Source organism: Camarhynchus parvulus, chromosome 7, assembly GCF_901933205.1.
Source record: "Camarhynchus parvulus chromosome 7, STF_HiC, whole genome shotgun sequence".
Classification (NCBI taxonomy): Eukaryota; Metazoa; Chordata; class Aves; order Passeriformes; family Thraupidae; genus Camarhynchus; species Camarhynchus parvulus.
In genome coordinates this window covers 37,521,986-37,544,300 of record NC_044577.1, presented here as the reverse complement: position 1 = coordinate 37,544,300, position 22,315 = coordinate 37,521,986, and the positions used below count along the sequence as shown (strand labels likewise).

General features: G+C 44.1%; 1 protein-coding gene across 1 annotated transcript in view; it reads left to right on the top strand.

Moving 5' to 3' along the window:
• The window catches only part of CCDC148 (coiled-coil domain containing 148), a 45,546-nt gene extending 24,629 nt beyond the window's left edge, over window positions 1–20,917 (top strand). Inside the window, exons 10-15 of the mRNA XM_030952611.1 lie at window positions 962–1,177; window positions 13,320–13,451; window positions 14,711–14,829; window positions 17,969–18,086; window positions 19,618–19,758; window positions 20,771–20,917. Coding sequence (XP_030808471.1) covers window positions 962–1,177; window positions 13,320–13,451; window positions 14,711–14,829; window positions 17,969–18,086; window positions 19,618–19,758; window positions 20,771–20,917 — 873 coding nt within the window. The remainder of the gene's footprint in view (window positions 1–961; window positions 1,178–13,319; window positions 13,452–14,710; window positions 14,830–17,968; window positions 18,087–19,617; window positions 19,759–20,770) is intronic.
• The last annotated feature ends 1,398 nt before the right edge of the window (window positions 20,918–22,315 follow it).

Sequence of the window (22,315 nt, the reverse complement as noted above, 5' to 3'; positions counted from 1 at the left end):
CCAGCCCCTGCCTTGCTCAGGAGTGTCTTGGCTTCAGGAGCCTGAGGGTCTGGGGCAGCAGCCCTGGCAGTGGGAGCTGCTGAGGCGGAGTGCTGTGGTTTGGCTGCGGGGAAGCTTGAGGTGCAGCTTCAGCCAGCCAGGAGCTGACAGGAATATCTGTGAGTGAGTCAGCATCCCCTGCTCCCTGCCAGAGGCCTGGAATTAGCATCTGGAATGGTCCCCTTGGCACCTGAGAGCAGCCAGCCATCTCTAGAATCTCATTCATCCCTATATATTTTGGGGATATAAGACAGGTTCAAGACTTTGCTGCCTCATTCTATGCAGCCTTACTTGATACTGCTTCCATCAAGGCCTTGAACTTTGAATATCCTCATGAACCTCACTGAATTAGGCCAAAGCAAGTGGATTTTGGATTAAACACTCCCTGTTTTTGCTAGGTGATGACACTGGGGGTGGCACTGTGCTGCTTGGCCAACTAAGATTTTATGTCCAAATTTCCTGCTAGGAAAGAAGTGAAACTGATTCCCCCCTGTACTGGCTTTGTACAATTGCTGTTATCCTGTTTCTCTGCAGGTCAGAATTTGCTAGGAAAAGCCTCATCTTGCTGGAAGTGCTCGATATCTCTGGAGAAATATTGAAGGACCTGCTTATATGTTATGTCCTTCAGGGCAGGGAGGGACTGTTGCATTTCATTTATTCCCATTGCAAAGGCACAGCTGGACAGAGAGCAGTGGGCCAGGGGGATGCTGTGTGCTGGAGGGTGTCACTGCCCACCAGGACACCAGGACGTGGTGACATCCCTGGCACCTGGCACAGTGCCCTGGGCCTGCGCTGCGGATTCCGTGGGAATACTGGGGATACAAGACCTAAATCAGTTACAGCCAGGTTTGCAAAAACGTCTAGAATTATAATTTTATTAGCAAATAGTTTTAAGCCTTTCTGAAATGCCCTCCTCTTTCAGGTTGCTCACGAGAAGGCTCGGGATCATTACCATTCCATCAGGAACCAGCGCAGAGTCTTGCTGTCAGCCTGGGCTCAGCTTAGGAAAGCCTTTGTCCTTAGGGCAGTGGCTGCTGCTGCTGAAGCTGCTGCTGCTCACGAGGCAGAGGTGGTGCTGGCTGATTCCAGGCAAAAGCAACTGGAGATCTGTGCTGATCTGAAAGCAAAGGTACGTTCGGTTATAAATCCATCACCAAATCTGTACCTAACAGATGCATTCAAAATGAAGTTTTTTACATTAGCACAAGTCTGTTTTCAGGTAAATAATGGATATCTGTCTGTCCTTCTGGGTTTTTTTAACAATGCTTTTTAAGACATGAAACAATGGATCCCATAACTTGTTTGGCCTTGTTATAGAAGGTTCACAATATTCTGATTTACTGTGGTAAGAGGTGAAAAAAGATAAAAATACCTGTGTGGTTTTGGTAAGTGAATAGAGTAAAGTGGGAGGAGGCTGGACACAAGAGGAAGATGTTGTGATATTTATGCCTAAGGTGTTTGTAGGAGGAATCCCATTTCTGGGCATGAGGCATGTTAAGATTTGTTTAAACTGCTCTCTGTGATTTTTGACTCGCACAGAAATGAACATCTGAGAGCATGCATGATGTGTTATTCTCACTTTACCAATATTCTCTCTGCTGTGCCCTCACTTTTCAGTGAAATACTAAACACTTGATTCAGGTTTCCTACGAGAAGGAAAGCATGGTAAAACCTGTTCTGTGAGGCAGGATTTTGATGTTGGTGCTGGTTTTTAGTTAGCAGTAACACAAAAGCCCTTCTGTCTTGTGTTCTGGAGCTCTCTGGTGTAGGAAGGTTTGAATCTAAACACTTTAGGGCTAGAAACTGTCTGGGCATGACTAAGTGTCAGCCTTGCCTTGAGCCAGGGGCAGGAAGGAGTGGTTCTCTGCAGCTGAGGGGAAGTTTGGTGATTTTTTACCTAGGCCTTCCTTTCTGGAATGCTGTGTGTCTCTTACCTGCACAACCAGAGATGGAAGGGCCAATTATTCCAGAACTGTGAATTTGAGCCACTTTTTCTCCTTTGTTTCTTTTACTTTTCTTCCGCACAAGAAGTAACAAGCTGGTTTTGGAGTACTTTGTTGTCTCCATGGAAGATTCTCACAGATGCACTGACATTGTCTGAAAGATTTTTGGATTCTGACCTCCTGTTTCCAGGAGCTGTTTGAAACTTAAACCTATTAGGCCTACACTTTTCAAGGGTGATTTCAAAGGGATCTTCGTTAAAATGTTGAACGTTTGAACAAAACCAACTCACCTGTTTCCCAGAAAAGAGGAATGAAAAAGGAACATTTCTTTCATTAAAGGAGGATATCATTGTGACCTTGTTTTGATCAGCTCCACAACTGAAAGGGCTGCAGGGCGGAAGCTGAGCTTAGGCACAGAGCTCACTCATTTTCAGAGAAGTGATTCTCAATGTATCCATGGGGTCTGTTTTGGTCTGATGGGGATATGTATTTGAAAACTCATAGTTTGCCCAGTTACAGTTCATTTTACAGACTTGTCTTTCTACGCTTCTGAACTTTACAACTACAGAGTGCTGGACATGGAAAGCAGCTGCTGGTAGGTAAAAGGGAACTCAGTCCAGCACCAATTCACACAGGTAAAACCCTTCCTGAGAGAGATCCATAAGATGGGTAAAAAGTGAGTCTATCTGAGGGAAAGAGTGTGGAACTGGAAATCAGGGGTTAGGGCTGTTCTTCCACCTTTTCTTTTCGACCATTGAGTGGCATTTTGGGCTTCAGGAAGTCTCACATCAGGAAGTCTTCCTTGTTTCCCCTCCCAGAGGGGCAGTGCAGGTGCTGTAATGATTTAGCTGTAAGCAAACCCTGGTGAGCTCCTGAGGAGGCTGTATCTGACTGAGAGGGACAGGGATCTCCTCCAGTACAGCAGCAGCTTGCAGAGGCCACAGCTTTTCTGCTGACCCCGCCTCTGAAAGGAGGCGATGGCACACACACGGAAAGAGATGTACTGTCTGACAGGCTGTGCACTGGTTTAGTTACTGCAGTAACCACACAGAACCACCAGCTTTTATACAGTTCTCTTCCTCTGGCAACAACAAACCAAAGGGGCAGCAGACCGACTGAAGAATACATGATTTAAAGCTGTTTTAAATGCACCTGTACCATTGGTGACACTCTAGGCCTTGTGACTGAAGGGAGGGATAATTAAAAAATAAAGCAGCAGAGAAGTTAAATTAATATTTATAGCAGTCTTTACTTGGGGAAAAGACTTCTAAATTTTTCTTCCATGTTCCATCTCACAGAAGATCAATGTGTGTCCTTAACAGAAATCATAGTCCCTAAGGAGGATGTTTGGAACAACTGAAGAAGCTCAGGTGAAATAAATCTCGAGGGCTATATGGTAGCCATCTGAATGAATTAAAATGTGAAATGGACAATGCTGGGGAGGTTACACTGTATCTTGTTAAAAGAGTAAATGGGCCTGGTACATTTCTTTATGTTTTTCATGGGAAAACAAACAAGACAAACCCTGAGGGGTCACACTTTGAGTGATCAGGAGTCGCTCAGATCTGGTGTGCTTTGAGCTGTAGGAATCTGATCCCCCCAGGGTTCTGGAGCAGACACTGTGTAAAACAAATTTGATCTCTGTGAAATTCCTTTTCCTAAACAACACAGAGAAGCAAATTTTTCCATGTTGCAAGGCAGGTAAGGCATGAAGTGAGGAGTCATCTTTCCAGAGGATTAGGAGGTGCTGCCTCACAGCTGAGGCTTGAAGAACTTGGTGTATTGCACCACTGAGTTGACCCATTAATTTTTTGGACATAAAAAATACAAGGAAGTTATAATAACCTAAATTTTAAATATAGCTACTCATGTTTGTGGTGAACTGAAGAGCTGTAGGATGCTACAGTATTTCTCCAAAATGTATGTGAGCAATTGTCTAAGACTCTAACACTCAAAGATGAGCCAGCTCTGACTCAGTAATAAGTTTTCAATCCAGACCTAATAAACCTGGATTTAATAGTCTGAGGTCAGCACAGCACTGACATATTGTGTCTTTTGGGTCAGACCAAGCTCGTGCACAGTGCATGTGAAGCACTTGCAGAGGCTGTCTCTGCACATTTGCCTTGCTTGCCCTTCCACCAGTCTTTCCCCCCTGTTTTCCTGTACCTGTGTTCCATCACATGATGTTATTCCTGATCTATCTCCTGTTAATCTCCTCCCACTGTGTGTTTGATGTTTGCCGGTGGCTGCCCTGGGCAGGACTGGGTGCCCACGGAGCCCTGCACTCCTGGGAAGCTGCTGAGGGCAGTTTGCCAAAGCTCCAGGTGTGTTCCTTTGGATTCCTCCAAGGACACGGTCACAGCTTCGGGCCTGGTCCCCTGGGCTTGAATTGAGGCTTTTGGGAGCAGGGGCTGCAGGGTACAGCGTGGGAGGTGACCATGGGCTGATGTGAGAGCTCCGAGATGCACTGAAACAACCCAGAGCAGCCCAGAACCTCAGCTGCTCACCTCAACAACCCAGAGCAGCCCAGGACCTCAGCTGCTCAGGGAGCACGCAGGGCCTCAGCCTGGACAAATCCTGCTCAGCTCCCCGTGTGCTGGTGAGATCTGGGGTACGTTTGAGACAAGCACTTCTCTCTCAAATCTAGCTGAGATTGCCCAGTGACACCTAAAGTTGCTTGAGCATGGATAACTAGACAAGCAGACACTCTTGCCCACAGTGTTTTCTTAGAAAGATCTTCAGTGAGCAAAGTGGCACCTCAGGAAAGCAAAGCTGCACCAAAATTTTGCAATTGTAAAGGATCAAAGGAGCTCTCATCCATATGAGAACTCAGTGGGTCTAGAAGAGAGAATTCTCTATCTAAAGGAAGCAATTTAAATAAGTAGTTGTAAATAGAAATGCAGCCTACTTAAGGTTATGCATGTGTGAATATTTAAGCCTGTATAATATTTACACATGTTAATAAAATGTTGACATTCCCATTGTCAAGAACAGGAAGATGTTCCCAATAATGCTGGATGAGGAAAGAGAGGAACTACAAGGACAAGCTGTGAGAAATGAACTGCTCACACACTGCCTTGAGCAAAGCTGATGTGACGCCCTGTCAGCCCCAGGGAATTGGCACTGCTCCTGTTCTGGATCCCAAGTTTTACCAGTCCTGATCCCAGCCCTTGTGACCAGTTTCCTCACTGAAATTGGTACCTGGTGCTCCTCCTCAGGTTGTGAGTGAGGGCTGTGCTCAAGCGTTTTTCTTTCATATCCCTTTTTCAGATATAAACACTTATGTAGCTGAAGACAATATTCTGTTAATGATCAAAACAGTTACTTTTAACCACTTTTCTGGTATTTATTTTTTTAACCTCTGAGGTAGCCTGTGGAGCACAAGATGCTCAAGAGTACCCATCCAAAATCTATTAGGGCTGTGAACCTCCTTTGTTTTTCTAACCACAGCCAGAACGAGATTATCCTCTGAGATTAACGAACTTGTAAATGTATTATTTCTTAATAATAATGCCAAATGCTCTAATGCTGCTCTAATTCTTCTTGTAGGCCTTGTGTAGGCCAGTCAGATGCAGAAGTTGTTAGCTTTTACCATTTATTGTTTGTCACTCAAGACCCTGTGGAGTTGGGATGTGGTTCCAGGTGCTGTTCAGAGGTTTTCAGGGTTGAAGAATCCCCAGTTTAGGGAGAAAGGGGCAGATTTTTAGAGCTGAAAGTTACTGGAGACTTCAGACCCCAGCTGTAGTACCACAGGAGTTTGTTGTTGACAATGTGGATGTCTGCCCCTGCTGATGCCAGAGCTTCCCCTCTGAGTGATGGTGTCAGGGCTCTGTCCAGTAACACAGAGCACAGGTTCTCTGCCAGGGCAGGAGGGCTGGGCTGTGCTCCCAGCGAGAGGGAGCACCCTTGTCTCTGCTGAGCAGGGTGGAGACAGCCCCTTCATGGGCAGCTGGGCTTTGCATTTTCTGCTCGGGGTTTGGCCAGGTTTGCAATGCTGTGAGTGTAATGGGCCCAGAGCTGCAGGCATTGAACCACAGAGCACAGGCAGCAGCACATCTCCGGGCCTCTGCCATCAGCATCTCAACACCATGTGAACAGCAATGGCTCTTGCTAGGCTGGGGATCTCTCACGTGGAGCCCCTGTGCAAATGGGAACTTCTCCCACCTCCTTCTGCAGCCCCTCATGTACTGGCTTTTTAAAACCTTTGTGGCAGTTCAGGAGGTTACTGACACCTGAGAAAAGAAAAATGATACGTACCATGCTTTTAAAAAAGCACTCTCTAAATTTAAAAAATGATGGCTTTTTCATATTGTTTGGATGAACTCCCCCTGCCCTGTAATATTTCAGACTCCAGGGAGCTGTTCTTAATATACACTTTAATTTTTTCCCTTTTATAAGCTCTAGTATTCACACCCTGAGGCACCCATCTCATTAGCTTTCCATTTAGGAATACACGCATACACTTCCTATTCTTATTGTATTTCCAGAAATAACACCGTTAATATTTTATATTTCAGCGTGTGGTGGCTTTGAATAGTGCAAGTCTTTTTTCATTATTATCAGTTAATACAATTACACGTCAGTAGCAGGTCTCCCATACATCCCGGTTTCCTTGGCAGTGTCAGCTTTGTTAGGAATTTGCTTGTGGCTTCTAAAGTCTTGGCAGGTGAGTCTCACCTGGGGGTGTGAAACCCTCTTCCTAGTCCTGGCACACAAGGAAGAGTTTGAGCAGATGAACTAGAGTTTGTATTGAGAAATTGTGGGTGAATGTAAGTACATTTGAAAAAAACACCTTTTTTTTTGATAAGAAGTGCACTACTTTTTAGTAGTTGTTGGATAGACATTTCCATACAGTTAGTGACTTGAAAAACCTGGTTAGTTTTGTAACACAGACTTCTATGTTCCCATTTAGTTTGTAAAATATTTAAATCCAAGGGATTTATTATCCTATTAACCCAAGTGGGTTGTTTGTGTTTAACTTCTATTACTCTTGAGAGAAATTGACTGAATCCTTACTTTTCTGTGGGAGACTGGGTCTTTAATTTTTTTTTCTTCTACATTTCCCTCCCATTTTCTTAAAAATATTTTCTTTTTTGTGCATGTCAGAATGGCAGGGAGTTGCTCAGGCAGGAGACACAGATCAGCATGTGCTGCTTCTGCCTGAAGTATGAATGGCTGAGCTACTTTGCAAGTAAAGAGGCTGCACTGCTGGCATTGAAAGTCACCTTTTAATGAGTTTTCCATGTTAATCTTGTAATGATCTCAGTTTGACCAGTTCTAGAGGAGATAAAAAGCAATGATCTTGTGTGGGGAAATAAAAAGCTTGCCAAATCTAAGCAAAATCATCCTCCTTGTTTGATGATGTGTCCATTAGGAACTGGACTGAGAGCAATATCCCTACTGAAGGGCTGGTGTTGCAATCCTGCTGTTTCTTCAGCATGTGACTTCTTATGACTTAATCACCTTTTACATCTGCTTTGCTTTTTCTCTTTTTCAGAGCACACTAGAAAGGCACAGCTCTGAAGTGGCCATTTCTCTAGAAACAGAATTCCTTCGGTCACCAACTTATTCTCTGGCTGCAGCCCTCATTTTAAAAATGTGAAGGAAAAATGTCATAGTTGACGTGGTTTAAATCCAAATTTGCAGTTGAGAGGCATTTTTCCCTCTCTGTGCCTCATGGCTTCCATCTGGAAGAACCAAGAGGTATCTCTGACTTGCCATAAATGGGATAACTCTCAATTCTATATTCAGCAAGACCCTGAGCAGAGGAGATGGTGATGACGCAGGGAGAGGAAGGAGAGGAGAGGATAGAGCTGGTTTGGGCAGTGGATCAGCGTGGTTATGTGAACATGCCCATTTCTCAGTGTGCTTTGGGACTGCCTTGGCTGCCAGCTTTCTCCCTCTCCCGAGCACAGTGCCTGGATGGGCAGGCAGCCCATGCTGGTCCCGTACAGAGCAGTGCCCATCCTTGCCAGAGCTTGTTTCCTGCTTCTCACTGCCTGCTTGGGCTCTGCCTGGCCTGACCCAAAAGCTGCTGGGCTTCTCCTGTGGTCCAAGGGCACCTTCAGTAGCCTGGCATGGAGCTTTGCCAGCCAACAGCAATGTGCTTGGCACTTGTATGGTTTTTGGTGCACATCATGTGCACAGCCTAACACGGCGCTCAGGCAGCCTGTGCTGGCCCCACTGGGAAACATGGAATGGTGCTTTGTGCCTCTGGCTCACTGGGATCTCCCACCTGCTTTGTACAACAACCTGTGGGAACCGTGGCACAAATGTGGGGGACACATTGTGTGCTTTCTTTTTTTATGCATGAGATTTTTAAAATACTGAATTCCTTTAAATATTATTTGAATCTCTAGCTGTCTCATAATCCCATTTTGCTGTTTGTGACCATGCAGCCCTGACCTGCAGCTGTTGTGTTCCTGTGATCCCACCATGAACAGGCTGGCTCTGTTCTGCTGTGGGCTTCCATGGCTAGCCAAATATTGTGATTCTTCTTTTTTGTCGTTTCTTCTACCATGTAGAATCTTCACTTGTGAAGTTATTTTTCCTGAAGAGACCCCCTATTTTTTTTTCTCAGGGATTCTTAGAATAAGTTGTGAACAATTTGAAGAAGAAAATGAAAACTGTAAACCATAGAATAAATAAGGAAAGATGAGCAGAAGTGACTCAGAGATTAATAAAACTCTGTGAGATAGTAGAAGAGTATTTAGATTGTGTCATTTTATATGGTTGAAAAAGTGAGCTAGAACACATCAGAGTGGGATCTCAGAGGATTTTCCTTTCATGCCTTCACTTATGACAAACAGTACTGGCTTTATTACACAGTTATTGGGGACTTTTGCTTAGAACTTGGATTCTACAAGCTTAGTATGTCTGTGTGGCACAGAGTGATCTGAGCTCTGGGCAGTCATTTCTGACACCATTCCTCCCTGGATTTTGTGTCCTTTTGGTTCCTTGTGCACGTTTTCCTCTGTTTCCAAAGCTGAGGCTGCTCCTGCTCGACCTTTGCCAGCACAGCCAGCTGCCCTGTGCTCCTGGTACCCAGCTGAGGAGCTGGATGCCACCTCTTGTGTCTGTTTATAAAAAGTCATTGCTGCTTGAAGAGGAAACCTCACATGGTGCTGTGGTATTCTGCATTGTTTTGTCTTTAAGAGTTGTATCTGTAATATTAGGTGAATGGTAAATACATTATTGCTATTCAGATGTTACAGTGAAAGAACTAATTTATTACTTTAATTAGTTTGTAGTGCACTTTACATTATTGTAATATGCAATATTGAAAAAATGAACTGAAAAAAGGTGTGTATGCATTCTGTTCAGCGCAGCAATTTAATAATTCACTTGGCAAAACCTCCTCTAATAATGCATGAACTGTGAAATGTACTTGAAATGCCATTTGTAATTAAAAACTTTCAGAGCCTCATGTTGGCAGTGCTTGTACTGCTAAAATGAAAACAGTTTTGTGGAACAGGCAACGGGAGAGCCAGGTTTCAGTGTATTTTCAATATTAGTTTAACTACTAGGATTTTTTTTAATATTTAAATAAAATATTTACTATTGACACAGTAAAATATACCCTTCTGATTTTGAACTGATAGGAAGGGAAGAATGCAATCAAGAACATGTTAATTTTTTTGGTGCAGTCTGTGGTCCCAGATTGCTGCTGTAGTGAAGCAGAATTATTGTTTGGGAGGTTTTTTGTTTTCTGGACCCACATGATCCTGCCTCTGGAGATACAATCCCAGTGAATGCAGCAGGCTTTCTTGGCACCCTTCAGTTGTGGGAGCGCTGGCAGCCCAGCATCAGGGGCTCCCTTCTGGCCCGCAGAGCCCCAAAGGCCGGGAGCTGCTCCGAGCAGAGCTGTCCCAGTGCCAGATGGGGCTGCCCAGGGCAGGAAATGCAGGCCAGGCTCTGCTCTGTCCTGTCTGACCACGAGCCAGAGTCCAGATCCTCATTTCTAACCTGTCACCGCATGGACAGGACTGGTTTGGGAACCTCCTGCCGCCTCCTCAGGGTGTGGATTCCCCTGCCTGGCACACAGACTGATCTGGGGCTGGGAGACTAGAACTGCTCTCTAGCACAGAGGATTTTAATGTTCAAATGCGGTGTAAAAAGTGAAATATGCTGGTATTTGAATCACCTGGTTAATGTCTAATTTTTGTTACTTCTTACACTTCACTCTACCTCTGCTCTGTTAAGAACATTTTATCCTATATGATTTCAACTCTTGTTCCTGGAAAAGCCATGGCATAAGGCCAGCCTACAGAATCACAGTCACATATTATACATATTTTGCATGTATTGCTTTTCTGGTTTTTACCAATGTTCCTTGTTTTGTTTTGTTGGGTTTTTTTGGGGGAGAGTTTGTTGGAATTATGTCTTTTTTTGTCACAATTATAAATTTTTTTAAAGGAAATTATTCTTATTTTGCCCTAACAAAAGGGCATGGAAGGAGCAGGGATAAATCTAAACTCATTTCATGTGCTGAATACAGAAAATAATAACTGGGTATTGTGAACAAGTATGGTACAGTGAAACTCTCCTCTGGTATCCTTGTCACCCATTTTTCTGATTGGCCTTTGGCTCATACATTTGAAATCCTAACTAAAAAATTAAAAAGTGGACTCAGAACTGAAATTTGAAAAATGGAAAGCATGTTTTACCCCCTGAGTAAATATATGTGTTAGTAGTGATTTAGGGCAGAGTAGGGAGCATTGTAGGGATGGAGATACGCACTGAGTTACTGGCCCATCTCTTCTGTCTGGGGAACACTACTGTGTGAATAATGCTTTGTCAGTTTAGTGAAGTTCGGAATTTGGTGCTTGGTTATGCTCATTTGTTTGTACATAAGCTGTCAGAAAGCTAGATCGTGCCCCAGTGTTGGTTTCTGACTTGGACCAAAGGCTGTAAGGAAAGAGCTGCATGGAAACAGCCCCAGAAGGTGATCGTGGCACACCACAAGGGCGGGGTGTCACATGCACCACACGGACTGCTGTCAATGAAATGGGTCAATAGGGAGGCTTGAGACGATCTCAGGACAGATTAGTGTCTGTGTCCGCTCACTGCTGCAGTGTGCTTTGCTTCCTTCAGTCATTTGCCATTGTCCCAGACTCCCTGCAGGCTTCGCTCTGTTCTCCATGGGCATTTCCAGGCACTGGTTCCCCTGAAGCACCAGGGAAATGCAGCTTTTGTTGAGACCAGTTTATGGCCTTGCCATGCTAATGGCTGCAATCAAACCAATCAGACAACCAAACAAGTCCCTGGTTAATAGATAAATGAATGTCCAGGGAAGACCTCTAGAGGACTGGGAGAGTTCTCAGACGTGAAGAGAACTGAGGCTGCATCATGAACTGCACCCAGTGGCATTGACCTCAGCACTGGAGAGCATTTGAAAGGAGTGGGAAGCAGGATGTAGGGAAATCCAGGCTTACAAAAAGCAATTTTTTTGTTACATAATCTGACTGTTACCTCATATCAGTTGAGAAAATCTGTGCTGTTATTATAGAAGTTTAAAGCTCCTTCAAATGCTCCTGCAGCTTATCCCAGCTCCAATCTGAGTATGCTTTTTGCAGATTTCACTCACTGTTTACTTGTTGTCAGATTTTAAATCTTTTCTCTATATATGGTTTTGCTTCAGTCTGTTTCAAAAGCAAGGTAGAAAGGATTGCATGTTTTTCTGACTCATTTTCAAAGCATTTCTTTTTGGGTTCATTAGAGCGCCAAGTGAAGGGTAACTGAAACAATTTAGCATTTTATTTTAGATTTTTAAACCGCTAAACTGCACGAACAGGCTGCTCGCAAAATTGCTACATGAAGATTTCAATTTCAACAGCCCCGGTGTCACAAGTTTCAAGTGAGTGGGAAGCTTGATCCGGGTGTTGCAGCAGAGGCTGAAGGGACCTCTCCAGACCCCGAGGTCACCCCCGCCCAGGCAGGGTCAGGTACAGCTGGTGACTGGGTGCAATCCAGTTTAAACAACCTCCTTGGCCAGCGTGTTCTAGTGCTCACCCAGCCTCTCAGTAGGGAAGTGATGAATGCATTGGAATTTCAGGTGTTTCAGGCTGTGCCTGCTGTTTTCCCCCCCGTCACTGGGCACCTCTGGAAGAGCCTGGCTCCGTCCTCTTTGCACCCTCTGCATTTTCAGGTTATTTTCATGTTATCACTTTGCCTGCACTCCACGAGAAGCCACAGCATTGTTCAATGTATTACAGAGAAAAAAGTATAATTGTTATTTTAGCAAGAAGCATGGCAAGCATGGCATTGTTCAGAGATGCAGCTCTCTGAGAACCTTGGACCGTGGGGATTTCTAAACAGAACATCTTTTATAAGCACAAACCAGAAGAATTAATAATCTGTATACACAGCCAGTGAAATGCAGTAAAGGTGGAAAAATTATAAGCATTTTCATATCTTTGTATTAAAGTGCTGTAGTGTAGAAAACCAGCTGAAAAATGGCTGCAATGCTTGCTCCTTAGAGGAAGGCAGGGTTCTGTTAGTGCTTGACAAATCCATTACAAAAGGAGCTGGCAAACCAACAAAAAGGAGACATCACTGATCCTGTAGAAAGCAGCGTGAAACAGATGAGCACACAACTGCTCGTGACAGCCCCGAGGTGGCTGGGGCCGCGCTGGCTGGGACTCTGCAGATGAGTCCCTGCCCATGGCCAGGTATGGGTACAAGCTGTCTCCTTCAACCAGCACAGTCAGGATTGTGTCAGGAATGGATTTTTGGCATGCTGGGCTGGGTGGTCTGTGCCACCCCCAGTAGGTTTGTTCGGAAGTGTGGCAGGCCCTGCGCAGGGGGTGCAGGGAGCGTGGCCCTGTCCTGCTGTGCCGGGCAGCACTGCCTCTGTTCCCACAGAGGAGGGGGTGTGCAGGACCCCACGGGCTCTGAGCAGGGCTCCCAGGCTGGGCTGCACCGTCTGTGCTGACAGAGGTGATGTCCCTGTCCCTGCAGTGAGCCCTGGGTGCGAGCAGGGAGCTGTTACAGGAGTGCCTGTGCTAAGGGCTGCAAATGCACTCTGCTCTCACTCTTGGTCTCCATCCCTTCACAGGTTCTAAGTGCTGAAGAGAGATGTGAATTACTTAGATGGCTTTAGCAATTTTGCCTAAAACCTTTTCATATGTGACTTTATTGCATATTATGCTATCAGCTGGGAGCTGCACATGAACACACAGAAAGGTGGTGCTTGCTAAATGGTTGTGCTGCTGATAAGATTATAAAACTTTGTAAGAGGATTACATGAGTTTCCTTCCCAGTGTCAGCTTGGCAGGATCAGTGTTACACAGTCTGCTGCAGGACTGTCTCTTCAACTGTTTCTTCCAGGTTCTACAGTGGAAAGCACAGCAGGAAGAAGCTGCTAAACTAGAAGCTGCTGTAGCTGCCAGAAGAAAAGAAAAGGAAGATGAGAGAGAAAGGCTGCAGAGGGAACAGGAAACCATCCGTAGAGCTCAGGATAAAGAGAAAGTATAAGAAACTTTTATACATTTTTGCATATATTAATGTGTACCATTGCTTCTAAAATCTATAGCTGATCTCATAGCACATGTATTCTTGTAAAGTATTATGTATTGATGTAGAGATGGGCAAATGATTAGTCAGATCTTTCTCCTGTCCATTTCAGCTCTAAAGCTGCCTGGTCTGACACACCAGTTATGTTACTCTATTGCATTTCTCAGCAAGTCGCTGTGTCTGTCACAGGAGCAGCACAGAGGCACGGCAGGTCTGCCTGCACAGGTGCGTGCTTTGAGCAGCCCCGGGAAGCTGCCAGTGCTGCAGCTGTGTGCTGCAATGCAGCAGGGGAGCCCGGCAGCACGGTGCCTGCAGCACAGCACAGCTGCAGGGGCACCCCTGGGGGACAGTGCTCCCAGGGCTTGTGTGCTGACTCCTTGGGAATGGCTTGGATGCAGCTTCACAGAAACTCAGAAATGCACTGTAGCGAATGTCATGCTTTAGAAAATCAAGCTGTGTCACAGGCATTTGGGTTGGCCTTTTTACCTAAGTGAGATGGCAGAAATCCCTGTGGTTGTTTCACTGAGCTTTTACCTCTGAGTCCAGAGGCACAGAGAGGGACATTTAGTGAGGGTTGCTGCTTAGGTCACCAGTAGCTTTGCTGCTGCTTCTCTTTTTGTTCCAGCTCATTCTGTGTGTTTGCCTTTGTACACATGGTGTTTGTAGTGGCAGGTGGCTCTGAAACCACAGGGAAGAGCCTTAGGGAGCCAGTGCTGACCCAACCACCACCAATATTCATTTTATCTGTAAATATTCTGGTTGTGCAAACTTTTCTCTTGCTATGTGTAATGTCTAGATAGAGCAGCCCTCTGCCTATGCACAGATGGAATAGCAGCTGTTTGGGGTCAGCAGTCATATGTTTTATTGGAGTATTTTGCATCCTAGATCCTTAAAAGAGCTGATAACCTTATACTGCAGCTGCTTTTCTGGGGAATGCAAGCAGAATGGAAGTGGTGGTCTTCAAATTTTGGTGGCAAAATAGATTCAAATTAGTGTTCACAGTCTGATTTTACTACTTTTGTTGTGGGAGCTCCAAACCCTCTTGCTCTCCTAGTAAATATTCTGTTAGCTTGTAGTGCTCTAAAATAGAAATTTTATTCTAAAAGGATCAAAATTAGAATCTCTAACTTAATGCTTCTCTTACTTGCTTTGTTCTCACTGTCTGGGCTTTGGAATGAGTGTTATTTTGTTTGCGGTATTTTGTCAAACTCTAGCTGAAAAAATACTGGGCTGAGAAAGAGCTGAAGTGGCAAGAACAGGAGGAGAGAGATCTACAACAACTGGGAGAATTGAGAAAATTAATGGCTGAACAAGCAGCCAGAGACAGAGAAAGGTAAAAGAAATTAAATGTGAATACCTTTAGTATCAATAGGATCTTCTTAAAATCTAATTTGCTTTGATCTCCTGACTTTCTTTTTTAGAATAAATTGAGGATAATATATTTTTTTCCTTCCTGTTTGGCAAACACTTCAAACCATCTAGTAAGGTTGCATCCTAGGTGATTGTATCCTAGATGCAATTTATTTTGGTTTGAATTAATTAATTAACATCCATCAAAATTTCAGACCATTGTAAGCACTAAACTGTCATAAAATGTAGCTGAGTAATAAGACCTTCTATATTTCACTTTGCATAATGATTTATAATTAGGTTTGGTTTGTTTGAGGGGCAAGTGCAAGGAACATATTAACAAACTCAAAGATATTTATTGTTATCTTAGGGAGTCCTAAATTGCTCATCTAGTTGTAGATGCTCTTCGCCTGTTTGGTGGAATTTAGGACTTGAGCCTGCTCAGGCTTGAATTGCCAAGTCTCTGTTGCACAATATGACCTTTCACAGCCTGTTGAAGAAATACTGGATTTCACAGAGGAATCCCTCTGTCAGAGGAACATAAAACCCCTGCATGTAGTCTGGTTATAACTGCCCTTATAAAAGCATAGGCTGACTCTTTTTACATAGAGGAAGCCACCAAGTTTTGTGGACCAAAAGTGCAATTAAAATAGGATTAAAGTGCCGTTGGCATTAGAATATTAAATTTGTTCATAAGGATTCTGTGGGAAACACTACCTGAGTATTACTTTGTTAGGACACCTTTCTACAACTTAATTTAAATGTCTGTGTCCTTATGCTACAAATATATCTCTACCTTTCCTTAAACATGCCTGCACTGGTTTTGGCTTGTAGGAGAAGGAACACATGTATTTGAATTACTGGAAGGAAATAATCACCCCTTCAGGCTATTGTGAATGAGAACTCAGTAAATGTTGTGCATTCTGTCACTCAGAACTGACCTACTGTACAAAATGAAACATTTCACTGTCCAGGCTCAGGTGCACATGTGGCATTGTCAAGTGCAGCACTGCAAAACTGACAGCGTCCTGGCATGTGCCACCTGCCAGAGCGCAGAAACTGGGTTTGAGTCTTTGCAGAACACCCATGAAAGATGGCACAGGCTGGTACCACAGTTCTGATCCAACACATCTTCAGGGTCCTTTGGAAAAGGAAAAAATGGGCTGACTGACTACTCCAAGTATAGGAGATGGCCTGGATAGTGCATAGAGTTTCTAATACAATAAAAATATTTTTTAAAACTCTGCTATTATCCTGAATTGCTTTTAATCAAGCTAAATTAATTTAAAATTAACTAATTTGGTTTGTTTATGAAAAAGAAACCTATAATCACAGAGTCACTATGGTGTTCTGTTTATTCAGGTCTTAGTTTGTAATTGCAATAGCCAGGGCTCTGACCAGGTCAAAGTAGGGGATTAAAGGCACTTGGTTTCAGACCAAGTATAAAAGCCAAGTATAAAAAAGTATTGGAAGGGTGTTCCAACTTAGGAACATGATGTGCAGTTGAGGATGTATTTCCAAGGTGTCTGCCTTCCCTGGGTGTGGATTTCATCACTGTGCCATTGCCTGCTGACAATGACAGTCCATCTCTGATAATGCTGGCTGTGCTCTCTGCAGCCTGTGGAGGATGACAGAACAGCCACAGAACAGGACCCTCACCGTGCCCAGCTCTGCCCCTGCTCCCTGGCTGCTCCCTGGCTGCGATCAGTCGGGATCACCTGGACTGGTTCAAACTGGGCACAGAAAGGCCGCAGCATGCTTCAGTTTAGCACTGCTTTGTATTCCCCTGGGCAGGCAAACTGCCAGGGGCACACAAAGTGTTTGACCTTAGGCCTGGCCAAGCGCTCCCCAGTCTTCCTTCTTGGCTTGGCACAGAAGCTTCCAGAGTATTTAATTTCACGTTTGATAACTCTGGAGTATTTTAAAACATGTATCACAATAGTCAGCTCAAGCAGAGTGAAAGGATTTCAGTAAAATTTTTGTCATTAAAAAAAATAAATGAAGACCTGCTTTTTATTAAATGTTCTCCATATAAAAAGAAGATTAGGGTTTTTCCGTGGCACAGAATGACCGCTGAGCACTGCTGCTGTAGCATTTCTCTGCCTAAACTACACTGGACACTGTGAGAAACTGGAAGCCTCTCTGGGGTACCCTCAGGCAGGTACCACACTCTTGGGATAAATCTGTTTGTCCTGCTAATTGTGATTGGGTTAATGACACAGAGGTCTTCACTAGCCATCAGCAGAACTATAGGTTTAGTTCTGATTGTTGCAGTTTATAGCACAAGTTTTATACTCCTTTGAGCTTACTAAAATTTGGAGACTAAAAAAATAACAATACATGTTTTATTGTAGTTGAAGCAGCTGTCTTGTCTCAATTTCTCTAAAGGCAAGTTCAGGTTTGAAGGGCAGAAGGAGGGTAATTCTCCAAATTCAAAGCATGGCATTGGCAACTCCTGTAGAAGGACTCAAAGTGACATCCCAGCAAATATCTATAGCTCCATAAGGAACAGACTCTGCCCAATAGTCTAAAAATGCCTGCAGTGAAGGTTGGAGCAGCACAGTAGTGCTGTGGGTAAAGTTATGGAGTTACTGGTATCAACCTCCAGCTTTTTCCTTTGAAAGAAGGGTTCAAGTCTCAAGTTTTTTTCCTTTTTCCAGTGACAAGACTGGGAGTGAGGTGTTTCTTTTAATGGAAAGGGTTATAGGAAAGATTTCTTCTGCCATACACAGATGTGAGAGAACATTTCCTCTTGGCAAAGAAAATGGGGGAGAAAAAAAGAGTACCAGGGCTATATAAAGCATACTAGAGAAAATCTGTGGTCTAGACATGGAATCTGAAAGGTTAGCCAAGTTGTTTAAAAGAACAACCGACCAGCCAAAACCCACCGAGAAATCAAAAAGCACAACTCCCTAAACTCCCCTTGCCCAAAAAACCCAAACCAAAGAACTCCAACAAAAAGAACACATTGGAATGAAAAAGCACCCTTGTGTTTCTGAGGTGTTTCGATGAACCACCACGGCCCCACAAGGTGTGTCTAGAGAAGCGGAGGCAGTTTTTGAGCTGAAGGGCAGCGCAGAAGGCGGCGGTGTCACTGCCCAGCGTTTCCCTGTGCTCGGCAGGGTGCAGTTCCGACGAGCCCTGCTGGAGAAGCGGCTGCTGCAGAAGAAGGAGCTGGCCCTGCTCCAGGCCCGGCAGCAGGAGGAGAAGGAGAAGCGCCTGGAAGAGCTCCGGCAGCAGGTGGGCTGGCCCTGGCTGCACTGACTGCAGGGCAGGCAGAGATAAAAGAACAATCTCTCAAAAGCAAATCAGGGAACAAGGCAAAAGGCACTTTAGGGCTGACCAATAGTAATTCTCTCCTGTTATAAATCCCGTGTCCTTTGTAGCTCTGACAACAGGAACATTATGACATTAAATTGTACTGTAGGAGCTGCTGATATCTGAGAGAAGACTTTTTTTTCCCAGGTTGGATGTGATTTTTCTTCTGTGATTTTTTTCTGGGTTTTGTTTGTTTTAATAACCTTAAGTCTGCCTTGAGTCTAAGGCAAGATTTATGAGTAATTTATATTCTTTTTAAATTCTGGAAACTTGCACACCTTGGATGACTTTTCTTCAGAGATATTTGAGTGTCTGAAAGTTTTGCACATTACTTTTAAGAAGACACACTTATTTTAGTAAGTAAAATGCTTACTAATGCTTCTAATGTCATAGTAAAAGTAGTGCTAGGGTTATTTTTTTTATACTGCTGACTTTTGAAAGAGTGATTTTGTCTTAATTTACATTTTTGTATGTAATCTCCTTGGTTTTTTCCTCCAAAGAGGCTGGTTGGTAGTCATGATCTGTTGAGCTCTTCCCACTGAGTCAATTCTCTTGCCAGAGTAGAAAATGCTTCTAGGGGGGCCTTTGCCTGGATGTTGATGTTGATGTTCCCACTTTATTATACTTCTCTGATCAACATCTGTTCTTTGTTTCACACTAATGAAAAGCTGCTTCATAAAGTATGTACAATGTTTGTATGGGGAGGGGGGGAAAGATCTTTAGTAAAGTCATTTGGCCTCTAGATTTGGGCACCCTGTAAATAACAAGGCAATATTTTGTTAAAGAGATTGATGAAAAAAATTATTGTATGCAATTGAAAGTACTTTTTTCTGGTTTTAGCCATTCTTTATATGGGCTTGTGACTTTAGCTATTTTGCTCATGCATCTTTCTGTATTTTTCCAAAGTAGTATTAGCCTGTATCTGAATATTTTAACACAAAGAAAGTAAGCAATGAAAAAGATTAACTCTGGCACAATACAGTGTCTGGGAGTCTTTGATATTGATCTAGCCACAGGAAATTACACAGTTAAAGCAGATGCACTTCAGAAAAAAACAGCGTTGTATCATTTGGAGCATATAACTCAATGCTGTTGCCTGTGACTCTGTAAAATTGTGAATTCTTACCCTGAACACCTTTGTTCCCATTGAAAGAAAAGAAAGTCTGGACTTCCAGGAATTGTGGGTATTGCAGAATTTTGAGGCTGCTGGATCCTTGTAGAGATGGGGTTGGACACTGGAGCTCATGCCAGTGTCTGTTGGAGAGCTCAGGGTGCTGTTGCTTCTCTCTCACACACTCTTGTTGTGCCCAGGCTGCCTCTGCGCCGCTGTTACAGGGTCACTGCAGGGACAGTGAATGATGGTGTTCTCAAAGGGTGTGCTCCTGACAGTGACCTGCTCTCGCCTTAGCTCCACACAGACAGAGTAATTGTGACTTTCATACTGTGTCCTCAGGTTGCCATTGTTGCAAAATTAGATCCTGCCAGAGCAGTGGCTGACACGGTGTCGTCAAAAGCTCGGATGGGCATTGGAGCCAACGAGGAGTTTGAGCTGCAGCAGCCCCTGTTCAGGTTGCACACCTACAGTGAGGAGCAGGTAAGGGGCTGCAATCATGATGTGTGAATGAATCAGGACCTGAACTGGCTATACTCATGTTTCAGGGCACTCAGGTTACTGAGGAGGCTGCTCCCTCAATTTCAAATGAACTCAAGGAACATCTTGATATCTTTAAATTCCCTCACTGTTCCCTATCTGCTCAGTCAATGTATTTGCAATTATTCCCACTCTGGAATTTCAAAATTATTTATTAAAAGAGAAGAGCTATGGTACAATTCTGCAGTGGAAAAGCTTTCTTTTGACACTGAATAAGATGAAATTCAACATTGTCTATAGCTAAAGTTGCCCAGCACTGCCCATTTTAAGACATTTTAAAGTTTCTCAGTTTGGTAATGGAAAGATGTGGGTTTTGCTTGGTTATTAAAATTCCCCAAATCGGACCAATGTACAAGGTTCTGACAAAACTTAAACATGCTTTGAACATGTATATTTGAGTCCTATGCCTTAATTCTCAGCATGCTCTCTCTGTTTCAACTCCAGACAGGTTTGGTGCTGCTCGGGCTGCAGTATGTGATGCCCACCCAGCACATCCCCATGCTCCTTCCCATGCTGCAGGGGCTGTGGATCATGTTCCCAGCACTGGTGTCCAGCAGCTCTGGGCACTGGAGAGGTGATGCTGGAACTGGAACCAATGTGTCGCGCTTCCTAGTACTTCCAGTGCAGTCCCACTGCACACCATGCAACCAACAGGGATTGGAAAGAGGATTACAAATTTTGTCAGATAAACTTCTGAAGAAATTCCAGAAGTAATTTCCCTCAGATTAATTGTTGTTCTGACAAATGGAAATGGCACTGCCACGTAAGCACAAGGCGACACTGTGAGAAAAAGCATAAAGGCATTTGAAGCACTTGGGTTCTGCAGGAACAGCCAGGAGGAGATTGGAGTCTGTGCTGCACTTGAGGCTGTGTGCATGGAGAACATGGGGAAAGGCAGCAGCTCCTCAGGGAGCTTTTTGGCTTCTATTGATCATTGCTGTGGTTTTTTTAACAGGTTATTTCTGACCCCAGGCTCCGTGTTGAGCTCGCTCTCCGGGAAGCTGGACTGCATAAAACACTTTATGCAAGAGAGGTTTTGTCAAAACTTCCACCACTGAAGCTTCCAAGAAGAGACATGGAATCTACAGCTTTTAAAATGTAGAGCACATCTCATCTGAGGGGCAGAGCAGCACCAGGACTCTGGTGTGGCCCACGATATGCAAACCCTACATTCCCTTTGGCTGTCCTAGAACTGCCCAGTTCCTGTGTGTGCAGCCATTCTAAAGCACTCCCAGCCTTTCTGAGCTGGGAGCGCCACGTTACACCTGCCTGGTGTGGGTCTGGGGAGGCAGGGCTGTGTGCTGTTCATGGGATTGCCCATGTCCCTTTGGCTGCGAGCTGGGACACCGTGCTCAAGGACTCCTGCACACGGCCCAGGCCAATCTGATGTGCAGCGCCTCGAGTAGGAATTATTGGGATTTAATTGGCAGCATAAGTCCAAAATAGCTTAGCACAGTAGTTACTTTAGATTTTATTATGTTACATGAATAAATCCCACAATTTTCTTTCCAGGTTTCTTGAGAATTTGATTTTTTTAGTTATAAAATCTTCATTGCCATGAATGTTTCTAATATTCCTTGATTATGATAAGATGAAACTTAAACCTTTGTCTATGTTTAGAAGGCAACTTGCTGCATCATATTTACTGCAAACCATTCATTCAATTTCATATTGCAGATTAGTCTTTCAGTATAAATTATAAATAGAGCTGGGATCTTTATTTCTTTATTTTCTGGTGTGACAGACTCCTGAGAGTGAGCACAGGGTCAGCCCAGGAGCAGCATAATCCCAGTGTTGCAGCTGAGTTTGGTGGGGAAATGCTGCAGAGCCTGCCCCGAGCTGGGGCAGTGATGTCTTCTGGTCTCAGCCTTGGTGCGCTTGTGCTAAAATTACAATTCTTGTATATTTGTGCTTTTTATTTTGGGATCTCCTTTGGGGTAACTCGTTATTTTAAAAGCACACTTGGCCACCTCATAGCTGGCTATTCCTGTGGGGATATTCCCTGGATATTCCTGTGGGGAGACCAGCAGTGTTCTGCTGTGGGGGAACAGACTGGCTGTGAGACAATTCCCAGAAAGGCATCATTCCAAACCTAGGCAATTGATTTTTTTTCCCCTTGCCTTTAAAAGCAGATCTACAAGATAAAAACTTTGCACCACTGAAATTGAGATTATAGTTGCCATATTTTGTAAATACCAAGATGTTAATGAAAAAGAAAATTTAAAGGGAACAGACATTGGTTTTGAAATAATGGGCACAGATTTTTAGGCTGAGACTTGTGGTTGTTTTCATGTCTGTAATGTTTCAGGGTAGAGACTGAGTAGAAGTCTATAGAAGTCTGGGCCACCTCATTGCAACGGTAAGTCAGGGCCTTTAGTGATGTAGTGAGGCCAGAATGAGGATTTTGGGGGGATTCACAAAACAGTGGAGCATGGAGAACATGCAGGTCACTAAAAGGGTGTTTCACACAGCACTACCAAGGCTGCTCATGCCAGGAGAG